The 23964-nt window shown below is 42.6% G+C and overlaps 1 protein-coding gene across 1 annotated transcript in view; it reads right to left on the bottom strand.

Moving 5' to 3' along the window:
* ches1 (checkpoint suppressor 1) overlaps positions 1-23964 on the bottom strand; it is a 61763-nt gene that overhangs the window by 27841 nt on the left and 9958 nt on the right. The window contains exon 2 of the mRNA XM_037537932.1: positions 9605-10143. Coding sequence (XP_037393829.1) covers positions 9605-10132 — 528 coding nt within the window. The 5' untranslated portion in view covers positions 10133-10143. The remainder of the gene's footprint in view (positions 1-9604; positions 10144-23964) is intronic.

Here is a 23964-nt window from a genome sequence, read left to right as displayed (position 1 = left end):
TCCTTGTGCAGATAGACAATGACCCACTGCACACCGCGAAAGCAACCCAAGACATTTTTACGGCAAAGAAGTGGAATGTTCCGCAATTCCCACACGATCTCAATCCAATCTAGCATGCATTTCACTTATTGAAAGACGAAACTGAAGATAAAATGTCCCACAAACAAACAGGAACTGAAGACAGCTGCTGTAAAGACCTGGTAGAGCATCATCAGTGAGGAACCCCAGTGTGTGGTGATGTGTCTTGGCTCCAGACTTCAGGAAGTCATCGGCTGCACAGGATTTGCAACAAGGTATCAAAAATAAAAATGAAATTTTACGACGGCTAAATTGTCCAGTTATTTTTGAGCCTCTAAAAATGAGGGCGTCTGTGTGAAAACGATTATAATCCCTACACTGTAGGAATAGGTTGCACCCTATCCATGTTGGAGCCCTAATAAGAAGTTGGATTTCTGTTAGATGGCCGTATTCGTCAACACTGTATGAGCTGCATTTACCAGCAATGGGATCTAGAGCTTCCAAGCTGTCCTATTCTCCCAATCAGGAAGATTAAGAAGCATCAGCCTGACCCACAGGGTACGCTGCTTAACCCGGCCACCAGAACGCTCCACAAACGTTCCCCAAACGTTCCTCTAGCCCAGACAGACGAGCAACAAAGCTGACAGAAAACTGAAAGGTACAGAAGAGGATTAGGACCGTCTTATCTCTCCAATACTGAACTATCAGTGCCGTCTGACGAAAGACAGAGGAATCTTTTTAACTTCCTTCCTCTGCGGGCAAACCAGGCTGTATTTTTAGATCAAAGAAGCACCTCCCCTCCTAATTAAGCTGTTGGCGCTCCGTCAGAAAGCTTGAAAAGCCCCCCACCCTGTAAAGAAACAACCCAAACGAGCCGTGAAAATCGGCAACCCATTCTTTTGATCTCAGCCGTCATGTGTCCTACAAAATATGGGCCACGATGACAGAAACGAGGAGGTAACAGAGGAAAGCTGGCTTTAATCTATCTGATAGTCATCTTTAGGACTGGCTTTGATAACACTGATCATTCCTTTACTAGAAAAGCTTGCAAACTTTCAACTGAGCTCTAGAGCGGGAAACACCGCACTAACACAGGCACTGTAGTTACAATATTCAGAAATATAAACAATAATGAAACAGCACATCAAGTGTACGCTCTTACAAAAAGACGGTTCTCCAGGTTCTTTAGTGAAGAGAAATTCTTTATACAACCACAAACACTCAAGAAACCTCCATGCATGATTAAAGTGTCCCTTGCATAATGAAATGGTTCTTCAGATTGATGGAGAACGTGCATGAACTTTTTTATAAGTGGTTCTATATAGCACCCAAAGGGGTTCCTCTATAATTACTATGCTCAAAAATATATGTTCATATACAACACAGCTCGGCACTCAGAAGAACGCTTCCATGGTGTAATGAAGCATTTAAGCATGTCTATGGATCCTTGAGTGTACATGGTTCTACAGAGAACCAGTTTCTTTACTAAAGAAAGTTTTTCAATTATTTATTTATTTAGTTAGTTATTTATTTATTTTTAAAGAGTGTACAGGCAGTTTAAACAGGTATGTATCATAAACTGGCATGACCTAATAAAACATCACATATCACTAATGATCATTTATGTAATGCATAGGTCTGCATAAATAGAAAGATAAATAAATAGTAAAGAAAAATAAATAAAGAGCAGATCATCACTGTCCAAAAAAAAATCTTCAAAAGGGCAAATTTACAGTCTTTACTTCTAATGTCAGCTAATGTAAAGATATTTTATCACAAGTAATTTTGGAGCATTTTTATTGGTCATGATGATTTTTTAGGGCAGCTGCCACACTTCAGTGCCATAAAGGTTATTTTTTTTAATGATATATAGAAAGAAAGAATACAGGAGGGTAGGCCATAAATAAAGCTCTTCAGAAAGTGTCTCTATACATCTATACATATTTATATAAGTTATTTATAGTTAAAACGGAGTGGCTCAAGGATGCTGTTGCTCAATTTTGATTTCTGAACACGACATTTAGCTGAAAGAGTAAAGAAATTACATAATCAAGACTCAACGAATCATTTTATTGTCTCGAAGATGTGACTGGGTAATTATTTACCGTGTATGACAATGACATCATTTACTTTATTAATAAGCCACACGTTATAATAAATTAGTCTGTTCTGTGTTGATCACACAGTCGTTGTCGTGCCGTCATCGCTGTCGCTCATTTGCAGCCCTTCTTTCTGGCAGGCTTACTGGCTGCTACTTTTTATTACAACTGCTGGTTGTTGTTTTCGGCCCAATCCCATTTCACCCCTCACCCCTACCACTTAGCCCCTAGGGTGCCCGTCCACTAGACAGTGCAAGGATGGAGCGGCACACGCAGACGCATGGTAACGGTCATATAAAGAGCCAAGAAGTCACACTGCACAGGAAAAGAGCACGCAATGTCAGGGCTCTCGTCCATCTCGGGTTCTCACCCATCTTTTGCCTCCACGTTTCCATTGGTTGACGTGGCCCCACGTCAGAATCCTTACAGCAAAAGTTAAAATGGCTTGAACTTATTCGACGCTCTGCAACGCGTCTTTTCACTGCGTACAGGCACATTTCTAATCGAGCTGACGCAGCGTCCTGACTGAAAAACACTCATGACAATCTTAGTTTAGTGTCATTTCAATGCATCATCATGGTCCTTTCCTTCCTAACAAGCTTTAAAGATCACTAGTAACAGCTGATGTCTCAGTGGCTAGCTTACTCAATTTCCTGTTCCACCTTAAATGGTGCAGCAGTTACATTCTGGAGCCTTGGGCGTCACGAATTCTGCACCATTTAAGGTGGAACGGGAAAACCCACAACCCACACAAAGCTGACGAATAGCTGACTTCAGCTTCACGTCGCAGAAGAATTGGGGGTGGGCGATAATAAATAATTGCCCTCTTTGACGGAATATGATACCCTAGATGTAAATAAAGCCCAGCAGTGAGGGTGCTACTTTACCCTCCTCTACTAACACTGCAGACTGGCAGGGCAGAGCTAGTAGCCTGTTAATGAAGTAATATTCTGTTTATTTGAGTGTCCCAAGATTTCAACCACTACACCTCGTAATTCAGTTCCAAAGGGGCAATGAGACACTCATGCCTCTCAGCCAATCACATTGTGAGACTGGAACCAACTGTGGTGCAATAAAAATCAACAGAAAATGAAACATAAAAGCGAACGTCGTGAATAGAAAGCGATATCGTCTGCAGACTTTTTTGGTATGAAGCTGGGCTTTCCTCCAGGACGCCAATCTTCCTCTAGTGCTCTGACTGAGGAGCAGCTCAGACTGCACGCTTTAGAGCTGTGAAGCTGCAGACCATTTCACCAACACCAGCTTTGTGAGTGGACAACATAGCACTTCCTGCCACTGTGGCCAAAACATGTGGCTAACTTTGCAGAACTTGTTTATTTATTCATTTGTTTGTTTGATAAAATCTTAAAGGGACATATTTTTTTGCATGTTTAAGTGGTTGAGATGTAAACGGAGTTATTCAGAGTGGTCTGATGTGAAATGCAGTCAGAACCGTACATAGTGACAGGGATAGGAACCAGACGTCCACCTCTAAAAGCTCCCTCACAGAAAGTTATTACATTAAATAGTTATGAATACACTGCCTGATGTCGGAGACACTGATTCCGGCCTTAAAGTCCAGTCATTGTGGAGGGATACATTATATTCAGGGTGTTATGAGGCAAAACAGTATCCGAAGGAAACATTACTGTTCCAGATATGTTATATTTTACCATCGTCGATATTCCATATATATATATTTGTGTTGTAGTCATGCCGACCCCTGGTTCCCATCACCACCAGTGTAAAGAAATCTGAGCCATTTCACACCAAACCGCTCTGAATGACCAGAGGAATTCTCCTTTAACATCAAGTCTCCTGAGAGAGAGCCTTCGGGAATAAGCACATATTGAAAACATGCATTTCTCTCTTAGATATCTGATATGCTGAGCAGGTGAACTGCTTCTCACCTGATGATCATTTAGATGGGTTGCTGTACGCAGCTGCAGCATGTATATATAGTAACACGTACACACAATAACAACACCGCCAGATCAGTTTTGCTGTTGCTAGAGCGACTGGATAGTTTTCATGTCAACTGCAGTCAGGTTGCCATGGAGATAAATACACAGAGAAACTCTCCGCATTTGGAGTTATAGGGCATTACAGCAGGACAGAGTGGCTTTACAGCAGGAAGACGGAGGTAAATACACATCCACCTCCACTCACACCAACGCTGCGAGACTCTACAGTAGAATGTATATAAACACGCACTGAGCGCTGTATTAGGAACGCCGTCTTGTATCAGCACCACTGACCATATACAGTTGCACTTCGCAGTTCTACAGACTGTAGTCCATCTGTTTCTCTGCATACTTCGTTACCCTGCTCTTTAGTGGTCAGGACCCCCATGGACCCCCACAGAGCAGGCATTATTTGGGTGATGGGTCATTCTCAGCACTGCAGTGATGCTGACATGTTAGTGGGTGTTGCGCTGGTGCAAGTAGATCAGACACAGCAGTGCAGCTGGAGTTTTTAAACACTGTGTCCACTCACTGTCCACTCTATTAGACACTCCCACCTTGTGGATGTAAAGTCAGAGACGACAGCTCATCTGCTGCTGCACAGTTTGTGTTGGTCATCCTCTAGTCCTTCATCAGTGGTCACAGGACGCTGCCCACAGGACGTTGCCCACAGGACGCTGCCCACAGGACGCTGCCCACAGGACGCTGCCCACAGGACCCTGTTGGCTTGATGTTTTTTGGTTCTCAGTCCAGCAGCGACACTGAGGTGTTTAAAGACTCCAGCAGCACTGCTGTGTCTGATCCACTCAGACCAGCACAACACACACTAACACACCACCACTACGTCAGTGTCTTGGGGGTCCTGACCATTAAGGAACAGGCTAACAAAATATGCAGAAAAACAGATGGACAACAGTTTGTACCTGTGGATCTACAAAGTGCTCCTATATGGTCAGTGGGGCTGATAGAATGGATGATGAGAGTAGGAACGGGGGGGCGGGGGTGTAAATGTATACTGCTACAGTGCCTTACATTAAAAGTCAAAACAGCCATCAAGTCCAACTTATTTATGTTTCTGCATCAGGAAAAATAATGGAAATTGAAAAATGAAAAATGAAAATTAATGGAAAATAAGAACAACTAAATCTAATCTGAATGTCTGAGTGTTGAGCGTGTCGCTCTTTCCCTTTATTACACCGTCTGTTCTTTTCAGGAGACTCACTTTCAGTTTCTCAAGTAAACCTTCAGACACACCACCACAGTTCAGTCCTAGAAGTTGGTTGATCATTTTCACAATCAGTGATCAAACACATTCAGTGGTGTTGAGGTCTGGACTCTGAGGCGGTCAGTCCATTGTTCAGCTTCTTTGTTTGATGTCTCCTTTTCTCAGTGAGGACCTCTCGACAGCTACACGTCCTTTCAGACCCACAGCGCTGAGTGGTCTTCTCACAGTGGAAGGATGGACAGAAACACCTGTGGATGTTTTCAGATCTGAAGCAGCTTGATCTTCTCTTCTCTCTCAGAGATCAAAGCTTTCAGTGCTGTTTATTTGATGGGGGCAGTTTTGGGGTCTACCTGGTCTTGTTATGAGCTCCATTTTCTCTTTTGGAAATTGTTGCTTTTTTCCAACTTATTTTCCTTTGACTTTCTCCTTTCTTCTGCAAGTAGAATATCTTCTATCTAATCTTGACACAAATGTCTCCTGAAAAAAGAACGACTTGCACCGAATATCTTTTTTGATTGAAAATTGATTGAATGAAGGGTGGTCTCTCTTTTGCACAGCATTGTACACTCACACGCTCTGTTCCTGCAGACAGTGTGTAGTTAGTTAACGACGCCGCTGTGATTTCATGCAAGGCGTCTCCGCTCTATGTCACGCTTAACTTCCACTGAAGGCACAATTACATAATACAATAACACTGACGAGCCCATTTCCATAACCACGGTCACGTTCAGACATTCAGACCTGCTCTAAACCATCAAGACTAAATTTCTCCGAACTGTTTACAGACATAAACTGCACTACACATTCCACTCACGGCAGTCGAACAGATACAACAGATGGCAGGCGCTTCTTCGCTCTTACATTCTTAGCCTGCAGGTTCACGAACTACACTGAGCTCTCTGCCAGCACTGCTCTTCTTCTGACCTCTGCAGGGACGCTTCCGCTGCCGTAACAATCAGGGGTGTCATTACGTCACAGCAAAGCCCACAGGACGAGAGTTTTCCATGGGATAGATGGGTACGTTTTAATTTTGCCAATGGCCCACCCTTCGTGATCAGACATATTTCATTTCTGAAGTTTGCCTCTTCATTCTTAGCACTGGAGCTACGAGATTAATGTGTCTGTGGTTTACTTCGATTGTGTGGTTTCATATTCCAAAAACATCATAATTCATTTTTGCATGACCGTTTTCCAGCCTCTTTGTATCCCTTAGAATGAACCAGGCTGTTTTTGTTACTATGCTTTTCAGACCGATATATGCAAATGAACTCCCGATTCTTATTCAAAAAGCACTCCTTATAACCTCAGCATGAATGGGTGGGGATAAACGACAGTGCTGGATATACTGAATAGGTGGAGATATAAATGTGTTGGCTTTTTTCAGCAGGGTGAGCAGCCCTATGTAGCACAATGACACCTCTAACTCCGCATTGGTACCATCTGAACAATGGTATTCTGTTTAAAATGTCTTAAACAAAGTATGTACGCTTAATAAGTCAGCGGTGAACAGTACTGTCCCCCTTGAGTATCACTAGATGGGTACAAATCTTGAGTAAACACAGAAAACCATAACACTGCAACCTCTACTACCAGACCAATGACCAATGGAAAAAGCACTGGTGCCAAAGACTCCAAGACTTCATGAACCTCCTTTATAGAATATTTTCAGGCCCTGTGCCTCAATCTAAAGCCTAAAACTGGGCTGGGCTCTTCATAGAAGAAGAGCAGCTCATATTTAGTTAAACACAAAAATAAACCTTAAGATTGGCCGTTTTTAGACCCTAAAAATTGCAACCAAGAGCTGTTCACCTGAGAGCACGCTTACACTGAAAGGCATCTAAAAAGCAGTGCGCTGCTAAAATATTGATATGACCCCTTTCAGAAAAATCCAATCGCTCGTTCAGCCAAAAAACACTCACCCTTATTCACTGCACCTCTCAAAAGGGTCACTGAAATGGTTCTGCTTTGGATGCGCGGTTCTAGGAAAAAAACTTTCAATTGGTAAAAAACACTTCCATCGTGTTTAAGATTCAAGATTCAACCCTAAACTTCAAGATTCAGTCAAACTTTAGAAAAAGGTTCCTTCACTTCGAGCACTTCATTCACAAAGAACCATCCACTGAACGTCGGGTTGAGCAGTAACTACTGTTCTGATACCTTCTCCAGATATTACAGCTGTATTGCTGGGGTGGTGAAAAGTGCATACATATCTGAAAAAGTAGCGTAAGGAACATAAACGCTTTTAAAAAAATGTTCAGACACCAAATAAAAGTGAATTCAGTGCACGGAGAGAGAGACTAGTTAGCATTAGCTAAGCTAGCATAACAGCTCTGCTAACCACAGAACCACAGAACATGATTCTGGCTAATTGAGGCAACATTGACAGAAGTTTAGAAGATCATTCAAATCTAAGGGACGGAAGTCGAGCGGCTGGTGCTGGAGGAATTAAATGAAATTAAACCTGCTTGGAACCTACTAGCCTACTATTAGCCTACTAGCTAAGCTAACTGTGGTGTGTGGCACTGTTTGGACCTGTTGCTAAAACGTATTTTAAAAGTTTTTAACATAATATTTAACACTCATCCCTGCTGAAAAACACCATGAGAAACCTAATGATTTTGCTTTCTGACCGGAATTGGCTTAGTGGTTTCCAAGGTTTTCCAATGCTTCCCAACGGTTTCCTGTAGAACACTGTGCTATCAGAAAACCATCAGATGCATTTGGAATCAGCCACTGGTCACCAGTTAAAGCATTATGATCCTTACGATTGTGATATCAACCAACTGAAAAAGCCAAAACATAACACAAAACCATTCCCAGTTGGCAAAATGTGTCCAGCCCACTGATTGGCCACATCCTTGGTTTGTTCTGGCCCAATATACGTCTGGGTCCTCAGCCCTTATCTGGCGCTGCACACTGTAAAGTGTGTAGAACTAAAGGATGTGGCCCAAATCTGGCCCAACATTCATGCCAGAATTGTCCCACAAATGTAGACACAAGGTATGAAGCTGTCCATGGCTCTGGGAGCAGTTGGGGGTCAGGTGTCTTGCTCAAGGACACCTCAGTCATGGACTGTCGGCACTGGGGATCGAACCAGCGACCTTCCGGTCACAGGGCCAGTTCCCTAACCTCCAGCCCACGACTGCCCCACGATTTACCCAGCAGTCAACCAACACTCACACAGGAAAGCCAGAATCGGTCCGAAACTGTCTGCTATCCGGGTTATTATTGATCTGGAACCAACAGAAACCCTTAATGGCTTCTATGGGTTTTTTCGAGAGGGTTATGATTATTAAACGATGTATTAGCACAACGAAACACACGATGTCTAACACTGAGGTGTTAATTTGAAGTTTCAATGTTAGCTAAATTATCTTAGCGGAATCCTTGCAGGTACATCTCCTGCTCCTTGGCTTTTTTCCATTGGAGCCTCATTCATTGTACATATTTATTATTAGGTTAATAATAATTTAATAGGTTAAATATGTTAATTAATAGGTTTTAAAAAAAAAGTCTGATCAGTGAATGGATATGTTTTAAGTAATTAGATTAGAAGTGGATGTATGAAATACGGACGGCACAAACTGATGACACAGCTAACAAAGGCAGCAGTCGTGGGCTGGAAGTTAGGGAACTGGCCCTGTGACCGGAAGGTCGCTGGTTCGATCCCCAGAGCCGACAGCACATGACTGAGGTGTCCTTGAGCAAGACACCTAACCCCCAACTGCTCCCCGGGTGCCGTGGATAGGGCTGCCCACTGCTCCGGGCAAGTGTGCTCACTGCCCCCTAGTGTGTGTGTGTGCGCTCACTAGTGTGTATGTGGTGTTTCACTTCACGGATGGGTTAAATGTGGAGGTGGAATTTTGCCGTTTGTGGGATTAAAAAATTATCACTTAAATTAAACCTGCCCTGTGGCATTTTCAGCTGTAGCTTGGTAGATAAGACAACAGTAGCTTTGTTATCTTGCACGGTTCCAGCTAACTGATGTGTAAATTACCTGCGTTACAAAAGTAAAAACCCACACCCGAGAGCACTGGGGACTGGTACTGGAACGGAACATGTGCTGCGGTATTTTTTGACTATCTGGTCCTGAATTAGCAGCATAGCAAACGGGTGATAACAATTCAAAGGAGTCATAATAAGAAAATATCATTATTTTTTAATGCTTTCACCGTATTTAAATACTACAGCATAACTAATTACCCGTACATCACTAAAGACCCCAAATAAGCCAATGAGCCTTTATTTTTAAGATCATATCTCTGCAAAATCCAGCCTCTAAAAAAAAGCCCACACACCTGGCTGCGATCCTTATCCACCTTCTTAAAGCACTTATTGAGCGACAGGTTGTGCCGCACCGAGTTCTTCCAGCCAGTAGGGGCGCTGGCGAAGTAAGGGAAGTGCTCCAGGATCCAGCCGTAAATGTCCTTGACGGGGAGCCGCTTGGCCGGCGCATCCTCGATGGCCATGAAGATGAGGCAGCTGAAGGAGTACGGCGGTTTGCGGCCGTGTCCCGGCGAAATACCGCTGGATTTGGGAGAGTTTGACGGAGATGGCGATGAAGATTCGCAGTAACCCTGAGAGTCCTGCAGGGGGCTCACACTGCGCAGGCCTGAGTGGCCCAGACTGGTCAACAGGTCCGTGCTCTCATGAAGCCAGCTCAGGCTGGTCAGCTCCTCATCCTGGGCACGACTCAGAGAGGCGGACAGGGCCAAAGAAAGGTCGCCTGGAATCGGGTCCTGGTACAGTTGGTCTTGATACAGTGGGCTCAGGCCCTTTGCCACACTGCCACTGCTCGGACCATCCGCTCGCTTTCCGGGCGGCATGACCAGCTCTCCTACCGTGGGAAAGAGAGATGGAAAAAGAGGAATGATGGTCTGAAATGAATCACTTACTGTCGGCACTGTAACATCTTTAGCAGTTCTATATAGAACACTTAAAGAACAGTTTGCATATTAATATGAGATTGATGGCGATTGTGCTATATATGGTTCTATTTTCAAAATGTTATATATATATATATATATATATATATATATATATATATATATATATAGAGAGAGAGAGAGAGAGAGAGAGAGAGAGAGAAGAGAGAGAAAGAGAGAGAGCACCAAAAAATTCTTCTACTGTTACAAGCTTTATGTTATTTTCATTTCATTTAATATCATATCATAATCTTTGTTCCTCGGTTTAAGGGAACGACGTGGCCCAACTTTTTAGTGCAAAATTAGTCATATGCACAAACATCAGCACATGTGGGTTTATCTGAGTGTGTCAACAAAACTTTTATTTAGTAATAAAAATAGTAATAAATATAGTAATAAACACTAAAAAAGGATACAACCCATCCAAATGTAACGACTGCTAATGTATGTGCAGGAGAAAGTTCAGGGGAGATTAGACATACATTCTTAAAAAGGTGGTTCTTCAAGGGTTCTTTAGTAAAGAAAATGGTTCTACGTAGAACCATGAACACTCAAACAGCCATCGGCCTTCTTAAATGATTCTTCGCATGGTAAAATGGTTTTTCAGATTGATGAATAATCTTGTAACAACAGTGGAACCCCTTTTTGGTGCTATATAACACCCTTTTCAAAAAGGTTCTACGTAGAGCAATATGCAGTATACTCTCCATCAATCTCAAGTATGATGCAAAGAACCCATTAATCATGTTCATGTGTTCAAGGTTCTATATAGAACCATTATGTTCACTACAGAACCTTTGAAGAACCATCTTTAAGAGTGAATTTTAAAATAATCTGCTTGCATAAGAAAGGAGAAAGTCAAACTTGAAATTAGGAATTAAGAAAATGATCAAAGAGCCCATATTATAGAAAACTGAATGTTTGATTTTTCCTGAAATATAATAATTGAACTCCAAGCCTTACGGTTGATATATGTGAACTAAGCCACAAAAACCAGCCACTGTTTCACCAAAAACCACATATTTACATACATCTGTCTATTCCACCTACAGTAGCTTAGTAGCCCCTACATACGGAAGCTGTAAAGAATGCCTCACCCGGACTGATTTTTGCATGAGGCACAATACGGCACAGCAAATCAGAACAGAGCTCATTTACATATAGCAATATTAAAGGTACAGAAAAAAAAACTTGTTTAGTTCCGAGAGAAAACGTGTGGTTGGAAAATGTAAAAACATGAATTATGGCCGTTTCTGGTACCCATAAAAAGGGTAAGAAAGATATGGACTCCTAACAACCACCTGGAAGACCTGGTAGACGCTAAAACTGCCCCCATCAGATAAGCAGCACTTAAAGCTTTCATCTTTGAAAGAGAGGAGAAAATCAAGCTGCTTCAGATCTGAAAACAGAGCGCTATGGGTCTGAAAGGACGTGCAGCCGTCAAGAAGCCTCAACAACTAACTTCTAAGACTGAACTTTGGAGGAGTGTCTGAAAGCGAGTCTCCTGAAAAGAACGGAAGCTGGAACAAAGGTAAGGAGTGACAGACTGAACACCGAAGCACGTGAGATTAGATGCAGCTGCTGAGGCGTCTGCGTCGTTTGTTTTTTAGTTTTAATTGCAGTTTGAATAAATGAAAGAGGGACTCTCACTTTTGCACACTGCCGTTTGTATCATCACAACACAACCACACTCTGAGCAGTCCATGTTCCAGCACGCCTCAGGGCTTCTCCTCACGGTCTCTCAGACAGCGAGCATCCTCACGGTGATTGATTGACAGCCTCCAGTGTCAGAGCTGCGTGGCTGAGGGAGGTTTCAGCATCTGTATCCACGACAACAAAGGCTAAACTTCATTCCGTCCAACCCCGGCTGCGTTTAAACGCAAGACAACAGATCAGCACAACAGCCATGCGGCGTAACCTCACAGCGGGAGGGAGAAGAAAATCACACAGAAGATGCCTGTGATGCTGCTTTACACATAATAATAATAAAATAATAATATATAAATAATAAAATAGCACTTTTTAACAGCAGACGTAAATCTCCACACCCTTTCCTTATTAATATACAGTAGGGCATGAAAATTCCTAGAACAAACATGTAGTGACTAAACATCTCCTGAAAATGACGAGCTTGTACTTTAAAGGGGAAGAAGTCCATCAATCTTTTGGACTTGGTCACCATGACTACAACACAAATATAGCCATTTTATTTGCTATTCAAAACCAGCAGTGAACCTACATGCGCCTTTGGAGTTTTATATGGAATGTTGATGAAAAATAGGGAATAAAAAAAACAGAAAAATAGAAAATGCACATAAATCGGAAGTAATACGTTTCCTTTGGGGACTATTTTGCCCCACAACAACCACCGTGAGGAGTTCAAGCTCAAAATCTTCTCAAAACTACCATAAAATGATCCGTCTGTGTGGGAGCTTTTAGAGGCGGACCTCTGGTTCCTATGACCACCGTGAACAGTTCTGACTCTGTCAGCTTCTCGAGGATGAAGCATTCCACACCAAACCATGTTTACATGTCGGTCACTTAATTAAGCAGAACCCTTAGAGGAAATTAGTGGAACTCCCCTTAAAGGGCCGTTTTATACTGTACATTAAATAAAGGGGTTCTCTGACTTTGAGTGTTCACGGTTTTACAAAAGAGGAAACCCTTGAAGAACCAATGCGATGTGTGTGCATATATGCATATACGTATGTATTTGATTGTGTAATTAATATATAAGCAACATTGTTTTTTGTTATGGCCAAAATAGGTTCAGCTCATTTCGCAGCTCAGGTGGGTCGCAGACTTTGATGTACAGCCCGACTGGTGCTCTAGAGTGCCCGACCACTGTTGTCATGGGAACACAGGAAAGGGAAAGTAAACAAGGCTGTTTCAGGGTGCAGATTGAGGGAGAACATGTGGGTCTCCACAACACGGCTGACATGCAGAACCTGCTGATTCTGCTCTCCCATTCATTTCAATTCTCCTCAGTACTTACGTTATTAAGCAGTATGGAGTTCTGTTCAGTAGTTTCAGTGGAAGATTTCAGGGCCGACACTTTGTCATAGCAAACCCTGTATAATGAATTCTGGAGTCTGCCTGAACTGAGTTAACCGAGTCCTGCTTTCACTACTTGGGAATGGGATCGGTTTCACATGGGACGGTGTGGTAATGTCATTATTACCAGTGCGTACGAATCAGCCGTCTGAGTATTTTTACAGACGATGCAGTCTTGCACCAGAAAAGATTCAGACAAGTTTTACCCATCACTCTTAAAAAAGTCAGTTCATCAATGGTTTTAAAAAAAAAAAAAGGTTTTGTATAGAACCATGAACACCCAAAGAACCCTTTGCACGATTAAACTGTTCTTCACAAAACGTGCTGTATATGGTTTTATTTAGAACCTGTTTGAAAAGCACCAAAAAGGGTTCTTTAATTGTAACAGGCCTGATATCATAACAATAGAAGAACGATTTTTGGTGCTATGCTGAACCGTTTTCAAAAAGGTTGCGTTTAGAACCATCTAAAGCACGTTCTCCATCGATCTGAATCACAAATGTAAGTAGTTTGTGTTTGTGATTTTATACAGAACCATTTTCTTTACTAAAGAACCTTGGAACAACCATCTTTAAGAGTGTACTATTAATCTGCTACTATTAATCTATTAGAATACTTAACCAATCGTAGAACCAGCCCTAGATCATCTTAATCATGTGCTATAAAATGAACCATAAAATAACTACAAACTACGGAAATAATCCCAGGTTACATAAAAGAACTGCAGAAATCAGATGCATAACACACACACACACACACACACACACACACACACACACACACACACACACACACACACACACACACACATAGGAGCAAGTAGCCTGACTGCATGCCTTTGGACTGTGGGAGGAAACCAGAGAACCCGGAGGAACCCACGCAGACACGGGGAGAACATGCAAACTCCACACAGAAAGGACCGCTATCGCCCGGCCGGGGACTCGAACCCAGGCCCTCCTCGCTGTGAGGTGACCGCACTGTTGCACAACACAAACTGTAGAAATAAAAAATGTTTTAACCTCATGCTCTAAAATAAGCCATAGAAATAATCCCAAACTATACTCCTGTGCCATAAAATAAATCATAGAAATAACCCTTTTTGTATTAATCCCATGCTACAAAACTGTAGAAATAATCCCTGGTTATATTAAACCTGTGAAAACTGCTGTGCTGGCAACTTTTTGACAGTTTAATAACATTTTTTGTTTACAAATAATCAGTACATACATGAATAAAAACTAAGAACCTACAGTGATGCGAGCTCATTTTAATCCCGTGCTATAAAGCAAATCGTACAAATAATCCCAGGTGATTTTAATCCCATGCTATAAAGCAAATCTTACAAATAAGCCCAGGTTATTTTAATCCCATGCTATAAAGCAAACTGTAAAATAACCCCAGTTTTTTTTTTTTCAATCCCATGCTATAAAGCAAACTGTAAAATAATCCAGGTTATTTTAATCCCATGCTATAAAGCAAACTGTAGAAATAATCCCAGGTTATTTTAATCCCATGCTAGAAAAAAAACTCAAAAGTAAGAACTGGTGGAGTTGCTGCAGCGGGTTTTGGAAAGGAGTGATGAAGACAGCGGAGCATTTTGATATGAAACATTCAGCGCCTGTATAGGAGAATTTAAGAAGATATGAAAACATCAAGAAAATGAGATCACTGATGAGGGAAACATTCCTATTTATGTTTTCATTTCTTCACAGTGGTAGTTTTAAATGTCACATTATTAAAAAGGAAAGCCAATTAAAATGGATTTTGCATTGTGATGCTTGTAATACTGTATACATATAATTACATAACACAGTTAAAAAGAGGTTCAGAAGTAAAACTATGTATAAAATGTCAAATGTGATCATTACGTGTGTAAAGCGTCTAAACACTTTGTGAACATGTGGTTATCCATTTGAATGTCATGTCATCTTTTTAAATTGGTATGCCTCTGTCCAAAATCCCTCACAGCACTGGCAGGAGAAGCTCATATTTTGTCATTATTTGCCATATGACTTCATTAAAAATAGATCATCATTAAAAATTAAAAAAGAAAACTAGGTGGGAAAGCAGCCAATCTGGGAACCCAACGTACAGACGGCTGGACCAAGTCCTGGCTCATGCTGTGAAGTGGAGCTTGCTGCTGAGGGCCTGAGAGCCCGTCTGCAGGTGAGGTGAGCGAGACGTGCGGTGGGAGGATTTTTATTTCAGAGCCTTCGGGGAAGTTCGCTGCCAACTTGGACGGGATCTCGCTGGAGTAGTTAGTTGTCATAGCAACAGTAAAATTAGACGGCCCTTTTCTGTCAGATGCAATGTTTGTGGCGGTGGCGCCATGGAAACGCAAGCAGCTAAGATCAACGTACACCGCGTATGCACGGTAGACTACTGGCTCGTTTCACTTTGCATTGAGGCGCGTTTTCAAGTCCCGCACTGCAACTACAGCGCCTCACACAGAAGGCCGAAAATATCCTTAGCCACCAAGGGGTAGCGAACGCCACCGGTCCAGGCAGCCCCATAGCTGCAACGCAGCGATACCCAAGTGGCCGGCCCAAAAGGCCTCATAGCTGCAGTGTAGAGCTGCTCATGCAGCCAAAAACTACCCGTCCAGACAGCCCCACAGCTGCACTGCAGCATCAACCAAGCAGGAAGCCCAGGCTGCGATGTCACGTCAATCAGGTCCACAGTCCAGCGAATCTCATAGCCTCAATATAGCACCACTCAAGTGGCTGTTCCAGACTGCATCATAGCTGAGATGCACCCAAACAGCCCAAGAAGCCTCTGAGCCACAGCTAGAAAATCACTCTCTGCTGCTATCTCAGTGTGTATAATGGCAAAATCCTCAGCTAGCAGGGAAACATCAACACACACACACACACACACACACACCATACAAAACTAACAATTTTTTTTAAGCCGCAGACATATTGCACTTTCAGCAGAACACACATGCACACACTCTTATAGAAAGAAAGAAAAAAAGTTCAATGGAATTGACATACAAGTTTTTTCGTTTTTACGCTGGAAAAGTAAAATCGTATCTCATATGGAGTCATTTTGGTGAAACGTGTAAACAGAACCCATCCAGACACGAACTCAACATGCCTGCGTCAATGCGAGGTGTAACGATGCTGAACGGTTGGAGAAACCAGCGTCTTTTCTGATATCAGAAAAGGTTTAAATGCTCGCATGCACATCAGTTTTTGCTCGGCACATATCCTCGTTTTTTATTACATCCTTTTATTTTCATATTTAACATTCTCCTCTTCTTTTTATACTCTTATCATTTTTATTGCATATTCTGTTGACAGCTGTAAAAGCATCTCACTGCATCTGTGTGACCAACAAGGCTTGATTCCATTGATCTGATTTGAGCTCGTCCTTCTTTGCTGCAGTAACAGCCTCTACTCGTCTAGAAAGGCTTTACACTAGATGTCGAACATTGCTGTGAGGATTCTATTGAGCATGTTGAGGTCAGGTACTGATGTTGGATAGTCAGTTCTGGATTACTCCAACTCATCCCAAAGGTTGTAGGGACAGAAGTCTGCTCTCCACGCACCCCCCCCCCCCCCCCCCCCCCAAATAGAAACTATTATCTTGGTCACTGGCATTAAAATGGGAATTCCACCAACTTCCTCCAAATTCCTACATAATTCAATGGTTATGATATAAATAGAGCCAAAGAAAGAAAAAAAAACATTCCATACATTCCATATAAAACTCAGAAGACTCGTCTAGGTTCACTGGTGGTTTTGGATAATAAATAAAACGTTTATATTTGTGTTGTAGTCATGGCGACGCCTGGTTCCCATCACCACCACTGTAAAGAAATCTGAGTCTCAGGTGGTCACATGTGGTCACCCTCGTTCTTGTTACAGTTGCTACGGCAACACAAAGGCTATGTATCTGTTCTACAAGCACATATGAAAGCGCATGAGATGGGACTGAGAAGGATTCGATGAAATCACATCATTGTTACATTTACAGCAAAAAATCTGATTTGGGCCACACCGGTCCTGCAGTGTGAGCGCAGCCTTTGTCTCCGGGTCATCAGCAGCGCTAAACCTGATGTGTGCTGCAGAAAACACTGTTTGACAGGAGCTGTCATAGGAGCTTCAGTGAAGGATGATGGAGCTATGATCAGACACGGGCAAAGAGGACAAACCCTGAGTCCACAGATACTGAGCAAAGGGTAGGAGAGGAGAGCTCAGCACAGCACACATACACCGGCCTTCTCCATTCTGCCTTCTGTAGACAATCTCCACATAACCCTTCACTTCCAACGTCTCATTTAACTCAATTAAGGCATGTATATGTGAACGTAAACACAGAGGTCTGTCACGCTAGTCTTGGGGATCATCATTCAAGATGACCTGCGCTGGGACAGTCAGGTGCACCACATGGTGTCTTAAGCAAACTGAAAGCTGAATTAAAGAATCTGGGACCCTTTGGTGGCCTTTTTCAGCCTTTTACCGCCTGTCTTGGAATATGCAACTGGTTTGTAGATGATTAATAAACAGATTATCAGTGACACATCTAGAACCTATCAGTGAATTAGCAGTAGTGCAGCGTCTGAATGCACTGAAGTAAATACCTTGAAGATGTACTGTTGATATATGACTTACATTAAGCAGACGTACTGTTATGTTATATGAAGTAGACTTAATAATTAACTTTCATTAGCCAGCAAAACCAACCTTACCCTAATCCTCACCCTAAGCTTAACCCAAAACCCAATCCTAACCCTCACCCTGGCCCTAATCCTAACCCTAAGCTTAACCTCAACCCAAATCCTAATCCTAACCCTGTACCGTTTTCATATAGAGTATGTTCAGAATTTTTTTGCCATAGAAATAAATATCAGAATTTTCATAAATGTAACGACGTCTAAGGCGCTGCGTTCAGGTCTCAGTCTCTCCTGGCGGCGTGGGTTCGAATCCCACTTCTGACAAGGTTTTGGGGGCAGTCGTGGGCTGGAGGTTAGGGAACCAGCCTTGTGACTGGAAGGTCGTCGGTTTGATCCCCAGTGCTGACAGTCCATGACTGAGGTGTCCTTGAGCAAGACACCAAACCTCCAACTGCTCCCCGGGCGCTGCGGATTGGGCTGCTCACTAGAGTGTATGTGGTGTTTCACTTCACGGATGGGTTAAATGCGGAAGTGAAATTTTCCCGTTGTGGGACTAATAAAGGTCACTTAATCTTAATTTAGAGCTCATCACAAAGGCACTATTCATTTTAAAGGGGGAACACCCCAATTTTTTTATTTATTTATATAAGCAAAATTGAATGCGTAACAAGTCAACAAAATCATTCAGTTTGGTTCGATATAACAAGCTTCGTTCTAGAGAAACTTACAGAGTCAAAGTTGTTCATAGTGGTGACAGGAACCAGACATCCACCCCAAAAGCTCCCACACACAAAGGTACTACATGAAATGGCTATGACTGCACTGTGTGGTGTGTGGGAATGTTTTACAGTAGTTTTGGGATAAAGTTTTGGACTAAAATGTATTTTAATCCATTCATGGCAGAGGGATACATGAAACATGTTCCAAGGTAAAACACTCCATCAGCATGACCACTACTTTACCATAATCAATATTTAAAAAAAAATAGTTCTGGATAGTAAATAAAATGGTTATATTTGTGCTGTAGTCATGACAACCCCTGGTTCCCATCACCACCACTGCAAAGAAATCTGAACCATTTCACACCAAACCACTCCTAACGACTTTGTTTACATCCCAACCCTAGAATTACTCAGAAAAATTGGTGGAGTTCTCCTTTCAAGGTAGGGGGTTTGAGGCTCATGTGCATTGCATTGGTCAGTGCTTTTCTACGGAGATTACAAAAGCTGTGAGTATGCAGTGGAACACCTGGAGCCACTGTGAGTCAGTAATATGAACTAAAAGAGCTCAGAAACTCAGTAAAGCTGGAATTGTACCTCTGCATCTGTCATGACTGCATCTGGTTTTCCCCCTAAATTAATCACTGCCATGCCTCCAGTTGAATGAGAATTCGTTCCATCACTCCTCACATGTGCTGCTCACCTCTCTCTGAAACCGTCCCCCAAAAAGCCCAGGGCTGAGAACCACAAGTGGCCCACAAAGCACATTTTGGTGCTCCTCAGGCTAGTACTGAGGAGGAGTCTGTGGTCCATAGTGGTCCAGTGACAGGAGTCCGTCATAAACATCAGTGAAAAACTTGTCTAAATGACAATAAAAATACAAAATGTTCTCAAATGGTGAACAGTATTAATACAAGTCATGCAACAATTGTGCACAAAGCAACTTCTAATTTTTTTTGTACCTTGTCTCTAGAAATGTGTCCACTTGAGATTGAAAGGTCTTGCTCAGTTTTCCACTGTTCTGCCTGAATTTAGGAATAAAACAAGTCTAGTTTGTCTAATCTGTTATTATCTAATCTTCAGGGAGATCCATGGCATGCTGTGTCCTCCAAAGTGCTGAACTTTTCCCAAAAAATACTTTTTTCTTTTTGTTTCACTGTGACGGACCCCCCCGCGACCCTGACGGAGAAGCGGCTTAGAAAATAGATGGATGGATGGATGGATGGATGGATGGATGGATGGATGGATGGATGGATGGGCCTAAAAGAAATGACCCAAAATGACACGGGAAAAATTCTGGTTCCATTGACTTACATTGAAAGTGAAGTACGTTTTTTTCCTTCTCCTGTAAAGTTACTATTTTGGAGATACAAGGTTTTAGCTGAAGGCAGGGAGACGTCCTACCACAAGCCTTCGCTTCTCAATGAAACAAAGCCCGCTGTTGTTATGAGAGAGAGCCTTAAGAGGTCCATATTCTGCATTTTCCCACTAAGACCCTGTTCTATCAGCAGGTGAACATTCAAACACAGCATCGCTCAGCAAAGCCTTCATAACGTTTATATTGGAAAAGCCAAGCCAAAACAAAACTAAGGGCCCGTATCCACAACTTTTCCTATTTTTCTTTTGTTTGCTTTATCATACATAAAACCCTATAGGCATCATTCTTTCTCCAGTATACAATGAAACAGCCTACGCTGAAACACTCCTAACTTCAGCTTGAATGGGTGGAGCTAAACTGCTGGAGTCTGAAGAGGCAGATACTGTATATCGTGGCTGTCGGAAGAAAACCTCGTATCTCCATTTTTGGCATTTTTCAGTTTTTGACATCATTTGAAAGTGACTGTTACTCTTTACACTGTTTGTAAATTTTATGATGAATGGCCTAAAAGAAGGGCGGCACGGTGGCGTGGTGGGTAGCGCTGTCGCCTCACAGCACGGAGGGTCTGGGTTCGATTCCCCGGCCGGGTGACCGGGGTCCTCTCTGTGTGGAGTTTGCATGTTCTCCCCGTGTCTGCGTGGGTTTCCTCCGGGTTCTCCGGTTTCCTCCCACAGTCCAAAGACATGCAGTCAGGCCAATTGGATGTGCTAAATTGCCCCTGGGTGTGAGTGACTGTCTGTGACTGTCTGTCTGCCCTGTGATGGACTGGCGACCTGTCCAGGGTGTATCCTGCCTTCCGCCCGATGACCGCTGGGATAGGCTCCAGCACCCCCCCCGTGACCCTGACGGAGAAGCGGCTTAGAAAATAGATGGATGGGCCTAAAAGAAATGACCCAAAATGACACGTGAAAAATTCTGGTTCCATTGACTTACATTGAAAGTGAAGTATGTTTTTTCCTTCTCCTGTAAAGTTACGGTTTTGGAGATACGAGGTTTTCTTCTGACAGCAGCGATATGTAAATGAGTTTTGTAGCATCACCAAAACAGTAAACTCGAGCTGGGCCGCTTTGGTTGCTTTTAGTTTTGCGTAAGTGTGTTTTGACAGTGTTTACATACAAAACCAAACTATTTCAAGTTAAGAAGCATTTTCCCCCGACGGCGGGCATTTCAATATCAAAAATACTATCACAGACCAAGTCCTCTGAATATTGTGGTTTTCTGTATGCAGAACTTTTTTAGTTATAAAGAGTCAAGAACAGTCATCGCAGTGAGGGATACAAAATTATTCAAACACTTTATTCAGCCAACGATAATCATATTTAGCTCATCGGTAAGATGTGTTATTATAATAATAATAATCATTATTATTATTATTATTCACAGCAGTAGCAGTGCTGTCATTCAGAAACAGAAAACTACGCACTCTACCTTCATCTTCTCCCTCTGGTTTAATTGCCAGCTTACTGATAAAGAGGCAACTCAAATGAAAATATCAAAACAAACATAATAATCCTAAAGATGTGTGACTTGGTCATTAGTCATGTTTCTGTGCAGATACATTTTCATTCATCAAGGCACAAACAATGAACAGGTTCCCTTAAAAGGTAAAACAGTGGTTTTAAGGTCCGACTGTGAACCTTAAACAGGTTTTTCCAGGTGAAAAATACATGTTTGTATCTTTTCATAACCTTACGTTTTAAAACAGAGCAATACAATAACAAGCATGGAGTGAATAAATAAGTGGCCTAAGGTCACTATGCTTCACGCCAAGCATGGGCTGGAGGCGTACAAACACAGCTGTAACTAGGATCAAACTTTTATATAATTTTCATTAGTATGGATATCATTTTTGTTTGTCAAAATTTGGCACGTGATTTTTAGTTGGCCACAATTTCCCTAATGCTTGGTTAAGTATCCAATTACCTTAAGGGGCAGTCGTGGGCTGGAGGTTAGGGAACTGGCCCTGTGACCGGACAGTGCCCACAGTCCATGACTGAGGTGTCCTTGAGCAAGACACCTAACCCCCAATTGCTCCCCAGGCACCGGGGATAGGGCTGCCCACCGCTCCGGGCAAGTGTGCTCACTGCCCCTAGTGTGTGTGTGTGTGTGTTCACTAGTGTGTGGTGTTTCCCTTCATGGATGGGTTAAATGGGTTAAATCCCCGTTTGTGGGATTAGAAAAGTATCACAACTTAATAACAGCAGCAAATCTGTCAGCTACGGGTCACAACAGTCGGATTAGAGAGTTCCTAGTCTAAGATTGAGCAGAATACAATGCTGACACTCCCACACTCCACGCTGATGAGTGCAGGGTGATTATATTTGAATAGTCCAACGGATATGAATTAAATTACTTGGGACACTGAGACCCATAAATGATGTTAGGTATTAATGTGCCGAGGTTTCTGTGAAAGCAGTGAGCCACTCAAGTCTGGGACAGAGATTTTACCTGTGCTACTGTAACACAGGGAGTCGTGGCTTATTTCTCTGATCTCGAAAAACATAAATAAAACCAGGGAGCTCAGAGAGAGCAGAGATCAGCCCGATGCAGTGCACCACAGTTACTGTACGTTATAAAACTTACTCGTATGACTTTAGTTAACGTCTTTCGGTTCAATGTTAAACGTGTGAGCGTGAGCGCTAAACAACCTAGAACTAAGATGCAACATGTCCTTTCCTGCTTTGGTCCAGATGAAGAGAAGCATAAACGCGACACTCACACGTTTCAAAGCAGAAAGATCAGATCTGAGCAAAACAATAACGTACTAATGTGAACGTAAACATACTCATCCAGTCCATTCTCTCTGAGCCCCACCGTCCAAGCTCAGCATCGCGCTCACAGCACTGACATCATACACTAAGGTATTTTTTCCCCTGGTGGTGCCAAAGAACAGACCCACGCACGGGCTGAGACGGAGCAGAAAGCGTCCAGACGGAGCACGAGCCTCGCAGACACCCAGAAACAGCCACTGCACTGAGCAAATGCAGGCGGGTCTGCAAGCAAGAGCCTTATATGTGAAATGGGTACATATTTGGTAAATGACTGCCACTGAATCTGCTGACGTAAGCGCCTCAGTGTTTGGGATGTCGCTGGAAGAAAGCGAATGCAGTCTGCTGTATTCAGTTCAGTTTGTTTGTGTAGCACTTCTAACTACGGATAATGACACAAATCAGCTACGGCTTCTACTGTTTCATTTAAAAAGCTCTGTAATGTTCATATGATCCACACAGTCGCTCTGACAGACTGTAATACACTACAGGAAGCGTAGGGGGCGATACGGCTTCTACTGTTTCATTTAAAAAGCTCTATAATGTTCATATGATCCACACAGTCGCTCTGACAGACTGTAATACACTACAGGAAGCGTAGGGGGCGATACGGCTTCTACTGTTTCATTTAAAAAGCTCTATAATGTTCATATGATCCACACAGTCGCTCTGACAGACTGTAATACACTACAGGAAGCGTAGGGGGCGATACGGCTTCTACTGTTTCATTTAAAAAGCTCTGTAATGTTCATATGATCCACACAGTCGCTCTGACAGACTGTAATACACTACAGGAAGCGTAGGGGGCGATACGGCTTCTACTGTTTCATTTAAAAAGCTCTATAATGTTCATATGATCCACACAGTCGCTCTGACAGACTGTAATACACTACAGGAAGCGTAGGGGGCGATACGGCTTCTACTGTTTCATTTAAAAAGCTCTATAATGTTCATATGATCCACACAGTCGCTCTGACAGACTGTAATACACTACAGGAAGCGTAGGGGGCGATACGGCTTCTACTGTTTCATTTAAAAAGCTCTATAATGATCATATGATCCACACAGTCGCTCTGACAGACTGTAATACATTACAGGAAGCGTAGGGGGCGATACGGCTTCTACTGTTTCATTTAAAAAGCTCTATAATGATCATATGATCCACACAGTCGCTCTGACAGACTGTAATACAC

Source organism: Pygocentrus nattereri, chromosome 4 (assembly GCF_015220715.1).
Source record: "Pygocentrus nattereri isolate fPygNat1 chromosome 4, fPygNat1.pri, whole genome shotgun sequence".
Lineage (NCBI taxonomy): Eukaryota > Metazoa > Chordata > Actinopteri > Characiformes > Serrasalmidae > Pygocentrus > Pygocentrus nattereri.
The sequence above is the reverse complement of the archived record's forward strand: the minus strand, read 5'-3'. Positions and strand labels throughout refer to the sequence as shown.